This window comes from Aegilops tauschii, chromosome 3 (genome assembly GCF_002575655.3).
Source record: "Aegilops tauschii subsp. strangulata cultivar AL8/78 chromosome 3, Aet v6.0, whole genome shotgun sequence".
NCBI lineage: Eukaryota > Viridiplantae > Streptophyta > Magnoliopsida > Poales > Poaceae > Aegilops > Aegilops tauschii.
This window is the reverse complement of record NC_053037.3, coordinates 32,147,354-32,154,194: the sequence shown is the minus strand read 5'-3', so window position 1 is coordinate 32,154,194 and position 6,841 is coordinate 32,147,354. Positions and strand designations below refer to the sequence as shown.

The 6,841-nt window shown below is 44.8% G+C and overlaps 1 protein-coding gene across 1 annotated transcript; it reads right to left on the bottom strand.

Moving 5' to 3' along the window:
• Positions 1–495: 495 nt before the first annotated feature.
• LOC109786608 (E3 ubiquitin-protein ligase SINA-like 10) lies at positions 496–2,341 on the bottom strand. The gene is made up of 2 exons (XM_020345186.4): positions 1,463–2,341; positions 496–1,373 (listed from the first exon to the last, which is right to left on the bottom strand). The coding sequence occupies exons 1-2, from the start codon at positions 1,703–1,705 to the stop codon at positions 669–671; spliced, it is 948 nt and encodes a 315-aa protein (XP_020200775.2). The 5' UTR covers positions 1,706–2,341; the 3' UTR covers positions 496–668.
• Positions 2,342–6,841: the final 4,500 nt, after the last annotated feature.

Here is a 6,841-nt window from a genome sequence, read left to right as displayed (position 1 = left end):
TTTTAACTCATAGAGGATATGTGTGTGATTAAATAAAAAGTAAGGGTTCTTTTTGTAAAAGAGCATGCCACGTCTGACACACGGGTCCCGTGGTCAGATACATCGTCGGTACACGTTTATACATGGCTTAGACCGATTTGCAACACTTAGACTCTAAGCTGATACTGCATGGGAAAAAAAATAACTAATAGTACTGATTGCCAAAGTGTGGTAGTTCCATGCAATTAACTCCAGCAAAACGCTCAAGAAAGCAATGGAACATGGAGGACGCATGTCTCGCTGCACAACAGTCCACCACGGGGCTGAGCTAAAGCTGCCTCTGATTCTGAATTCCGATGGATAGCAGCAGAGGAGGATGCGACGGAGGTAGATGATGACTTTATGGTCGCTGTGGAGTGGCCGAGCGGGCAAAGGTGGTGCAGACGGGGTGCCAGTCGGCGGCATGCGTCGTCAAGCACTTTGCACCAAAACGGCAAGCTATGGGAGGGTGCCGTGTGCAGGAGCAGCGAACATGCAAACTACTCTAGCCTCACATTAAATTTCAACTGCAGGTTATCCGGATGACATTGCACTGATAAATCCACAATTAAAAGCACCCAGACAGTTTAAGCTGGATCTCCAGATCATGGAGCACGAACTACCGGTAGTAGAAGGGATACACCTATCGATCAGTGGGAGATCTTGTCGATGCGGATGTTGAGGGGAACCTCCATGGACGCCGCATCCCCGGCCACCGGAACCATGTACATCCGCGGCACCGCCAGGAACGTCGGTTCGTCCACGGCGACCACGGCGCCGGGCGTGGTGCTGCTCCTCACCTGCATGTCCACCAGGGCCATGTCCGCCCTGCCGCCGTTCGCCGGCTGCAGCAGGTTCACCCACATCTTGCACGAGAAGCGGGGCTGCGTGGATGCACTCGCCCTGACGCACAGCACCGACACGGCGGCCGCGGCGGCCCCGAGCGCGCCCACGGTCAGGAGGAACGCGCGGCCGTCCTCCTCACCGACGAGCAGCTGCTGCGGCCCCGACACCGGGACCTGGCTGACCCGGCCGTACTGCACGGTGCGCACCGGCACCGAGTGGAGGTCGGCGAGGTGGCCGGCGAGCGCCTGCGGCGCGCCGACGAAGCCGCAGCCGGTCTCCGCGCAGTGGCAGAGCGCGTGGGGGCAGGCGCTCCGGTGGTCGGCCGCCTCGTGGTAGGGCACGTACGTCTGGCACCCGGCGTGGGCGCACTCGACCTTGGTCGAGGACACGATGGCGTCCAGCGCGGGGCAGGGGTGGAAGAACCCGCCGCCGTCCTCGCACGTCTTGCACTGTCCGCCGGGCAGCAGGGCCACGCAGCCGCCGCAGCCCAAGTGCCCGCCTTTGTTGCACTGCACAAAGATCGGAGTCCGTCGGTGAATCGACACATCGGCACCAAAGAAACGGCCGGAGTGTGCAAGAAACAGAGGGAGACAAGAACCTGGAAGACGGGAGGCTTGAAGGGGAGGGTGCAGAGCGGGCACTGAAGCACGCTCATGTCGATCTTCACCGCGAGCTCCACTCTCGAGACGTGCCCCGCCTCCGCAGCAACGATTGCTCCTCCGTCGTCTCCTCCTCCGACCGCATGATGCACGCCGACCTCCTGCTTCACATGGCCGTCGGGTAGCTCCAGCCTCGCCTTCTTCGCGCTCCCGTGGGCCTCCTCCATCTTGTTTTGGTCCATAAGCTCAGATCAGACAAGCTTGGTTTCCCGAACTCAGGACAGTGTGTTTTCCCGAACTGAGCCTGGTCCTGATGGAGTAAGACTCCGAGCCTTTTCCCTGAATGAAATGCGCAAGGCATTGGTGGGTGGCACTAGGCACGTGAAGCAGGAGTGGTAGAGGAGGCACTGCGGCCTGCAGAATTTTCCTCTCTTCCTTTTGGAACTCTGCGTGCACAAGTCTGTTTTCCTTGCTTTCTTTCGAGCTGAACATGTCGATGCTCCAACGATTCCTCCGACGATTCCATCTTTTGTCCATTTTCATCGTTTCCTTCGCTTTCGATTCTTTTACATCGTTTCGATTTATCATTTTCTTTGTTTTTCTTTTTAGTTTTTATAGGATTTCATTGTTTTTTGTCGATTTCCATCGGTTTTCCCTTTTGTTCAACAGATGTTAACTCTTTTTAGTACACATTCAATATTTTTCGTGTACATCCAAATTCTTTTACAGACACGTTTTACATTTTTTAAATACATGATTAATATTTTTTGTAAACTTATATTTTTATGTCTATTTTTTCATACACATTGTTCAGTTTTTGTATATATCTAATACATTTTTCTAGTACACGTTTAACATTTTCCAAATACAAGATTAACTTTTTCTAAATACATGATATTTTTTCATGTAATATTATTCAAATGATTGATTAAATTTTTTTGAACACATGGTTAATGATTTTTATATTCACATTTAATATTTCTCAAATGCTTGATTAACATTTCTCAAATACTAGATTAATCTTTTTCTGAATAATGGTCAACATTTTTTTATTACACATTAAAATTCTTTCAAATGTATGATTAACATTTTTTAAATACTTTTTTGACATTTTTCAATGCTTGATTAAATTTTTTTAAATACCTGATCAACTTTTTAATAATTTTTTATTTTGTGTATACATTTTTCATACATATGAGAAACATTTTATCATACACATTTAACACTTTTCACATACTTGGTTAACATTTTTTAAATATATGTAAAGGTTTTTTTGTAATATATTTTTGAGATATTTGGAAGAATAAACAAAAGTAAAATAAAATAAATGAAAAATAAAAAACGAGGTCGTGGCCTCTTGCGCGCTTGGGCTGGCCCATCTCGCACTCGCCGTCTACGTCTCACGACAAGCGAGACATAGGGTGCCCATTTTGAGAGGATTTTTCACGCGTGGGCCAGAACTCTTAGAATGTTTTTTGTCCATTTTACCACACGAGGTTGTGATGGTCCCTAGTCCACCCGATCCCAAAAAGAAAACGGAATCTATAATTCCCCAGGTTTTTGCAAATCTCCTCGAATGCTGCATCTACCATATCCATATGATATCCTAGCACCAACGACGAACAAATCCAGTGCCATGTCTATTAGAATTAAATCCTTTGGATTATCTTTACAGGATCTTTAGGCCTAGAGATTAGAACACCAAATACAAATGCGTAAAGTTAGATACTAACCAGAATTGGCTAAGACCAGTGGAGGTAGCCCATGACTGCACCTTGGGGTCACCGGCAGTGAAGAGATGGCCCGAGAAGAAGGTGCAGCACAGCAGCAGGGAGATGGACGTCCAGAGGGCCACCGGCACGGCACTGCGGTGGCCGGTGGTGGAGATGGCCTTCTGATCCCTTTATGCACCCTTTTAGGATCGGTAGTTAGGAGTTTTTTGGGGGTTAACCCATGTATGCGTGTGTCATTGCCCAAGGGGCACCACCTCCTCCTTTTATACTTGGTGAGGGACAGGGACCAAAACCAAAAGTTGTCTTTCTGTGTGCCTCCGATCATAGCACAAAAGATGGAGAAGAGCTCCCCCTTTTCTGTTGGTCCGTTATGACCTGAGATCAAATTTCAACATTCTCCCCCTTGATCGTAAGGTCAACAAACATCATAAGCTCATTCTCAATAGAAATAATATACCAAGGCAAAGTGTTACAACGACCAATGAGATGCCACTGAACCTCATTACCTATAGTACATAATTCTATCTCGAAATGAAAAACATAATACTTTATGGGAGTTGGTTTATAAGATGGTCCTAATTTCCAGGATTAAAAGGCTTTCCTAAACCATGCCGGCAACATAATCATAAATACGGGTGGTGAGCCTTTGGTAAACGGATCCGTAATACATACAAATCATTTTTATATGCTTAACATCATTAGCTTGATCCTGGATTCTATCTTTCACAACATGAAACATATTGTCAATGGTTTTGGCAACACCATTTGACTTGTTGTTACTCGCATAGAAAACTGCGTGTTCATGATGCAGTAGGTGGTTTTTATAAATGTTGTCTACCACCTTAGTTTCGGGAATAAAACTTCTTTGACATACAACCTGCCCAATAGCCTCTTAACATGCCACATCGTAAATTGCATTATTTCTAATGCCATCAATGTCATTATGGAGCTTTTCCATGACATAGCTCCATATGCAAGAGTGAGGATGTAACATAACGTGGAAACTTTAATATCCACACACCTCGCGGAAACAATGTTTGGATAACAGAGGATATCGAGGTTATCAGACTTCTTATTAGTGAGCATGTAAACTTTTATTGCCTTGCATATCTACAAGACTTTTCACGGCTTCTCCAGTGGTCCATTTCTGGACTTGTATATTTGCCAATTATCCCAATCATAAGTAGAGCAAGTTCATATTTGAATACTTACATTGCTTCTGACAGCTGAAGCATACGGAACTAACATTACCTGATCAGTTCATAATGGTTCCTTGGACACTAAACTGTCCACCTTTATTGCCCTTGACTTTAGTAGCTGGTGCGATAGAGTACTATCACATAATATTTTCTTTCATAATCTATCAACGTATGTCATCATAATAAAACTTATACTCGTTTGGGACCTATATCTTGGCGAAAACTCAATACAAGCAAAGTATGAGGCATCACCAAGATCCTTCATGTTACAAATAGAAGATAGAAATTACTTGGCTCACCAACATATTCTATCTCCACAAGGTAGTGATCTTACTCCCCTAGTCTTATAGCATGAGTGTCCCAACGCTTGTATTATTGAAAGGTTCGAGAAGAGGTGTCTAGAGGGGGGGGGTGAATGGACTCTAATCAAGAAAAGTTGCAGTTTTTAATTCTTTATGTTGATGTGGAGTTTTAGCACAAGTTTAAGCATACACAATACATATCAAGCAAGCATGACAAAGAGTATATGAGTAGCGGAAAGTAAAGCATGCAAGTTGCAAGAATGTAAGGGGATGGGATTGGAGTGTGCAAACGCAATTTGGAGACACGGAGATTTTTTAACCGTGGTTCCGATAGGTGGTGCTATCGTACATGCACGTTGATGGAGACTTCAACCCACGAAGGGTAACGGTTGCGCGAGTCCACGGAGGGCTCCACCCACGAAGGGTCCATTAAGAAGCAACCTTGTCTATCCCACCATGGCCGTCGCCCATGAAGTACTTGCCTCACTAGGGTAGATCTTCATGAAGTAGGCGATCTCCTTGCCCTTACAAACTCCTTGGTTCAACTCCACAATCTTGACGGAGGCTCCCAAGTGACACCTAGCCAATCTAGGAGACACCACTCTCCAAGAAGTAACAAATGGTGTGTTGATGATGAACTCCTTGCTCTTGTGCTTCAAATGATAGTCTCCCCAACACTCAACTCTCTCTCATAGGATTGGATTTGGTGGAAAGAAGATTTGAGTGGAAAGCAACTTGGGAAGGCTAGAGATCAAGATTTATGTGGTTGAAATGGAATATCTTGATCAACACAAGTGTAGGTGGTTCTCTCTCAGAAAATATGTGTTGGAAGTGTAGGCATGTTCTGATGGCTCTCTCCACGAATGAAGAGTGGGTGGAGGGGTATATATAGCCTCCACACAAAATCTAACCGTTACACACAAATCACCAAACTCGGTGGGACCGATTCAAAGAACTCGGTCAGACCGATTTGGTTCATAATGTGACCGTTAGGTGTTTCGGTGGGACCGACTGGATCAACTCGGTGGGACCGATGTGCTAGGGTTAGGGTAAATCCAAAACTCGGTTTGAGCGATTACTCAAACTCGGTGGGACCGATTTGGGTAATAAGCAAAACAGAGAGTTGTCCCAGCAAACTCGGTGGGGCCGATTACATATCTCGGTGGGACCAAAATTATTGCAATAGACAACAGAGAGTTTACAAGCCCATCTCGGTGAGACCGAGATCCCATAGGTGAGACCGAATTGATTAGGGTTTCTGGCAGTGGCTATGTCAACTGAACTCGGTGGCTCCGGATAGAAAGAATCGGTGGATCCGAGTTTGACTTTTGGTTTGGGACATATCTGGATGTGAGAAAGTAGTTGAGGGTTTTGGAGCATATCACTAAGCACTTTGAGCAAGCAAGCCATTAAGCAACACCTCATCCCTTCTTAATAGTATTGGCTTTCCTATGGACTCAATGTGATCTTGGATCACTAAAATAGAAAATGTAGAGTCCTGAGCTTTGAGCTTGAGCCAATCCTTTTTCTTTAGCACTTTGAAGGGGTTCCACATCCTCTAGTCCATGCCACTTCATTGTTGAACTTATCTGAAACATACTAGGTAGAAACATTAGTCCAACAAGAGATATGTTGACATTAATTACCAAAATCACCCAGGAAGCACTTGTGCTTTCAATCTCCACCTTTTTGGTAATTGATGACAACATACATCAAAGCTTTAGATAAAGATATAGAGAACAACAAGTAAAGCTTTGGAAAGACATGTAACATGCATAGGCTCCCCCTATATGTATGCACTCATGTAAATATGGAACATAGGAGCATGTGAGTGTTACATGTATCTTGGCTATATGCATCAGAGCAAATGATGTAAATATGGGAAATGTACCTTCATGCTCATGAGTCCTTCTTGCAAACAGTATGTACATTAGCAAGAAGTTCTTATGCACATGACTGAGATGCATATACTTAGCTTGTGGTCTTGAGTTGGCTTAAGAAAGAATGAACCTGAGTAAACAAGGTTAGATAACACAGATACATCTAATAGCCAAAGCAAACAAAAGAAACCACAAGAGTACCAAAACTGGGATGACATGTTGGGAGTGAGTACTGAGTACTCTATTGGATATAGACATGTCCCC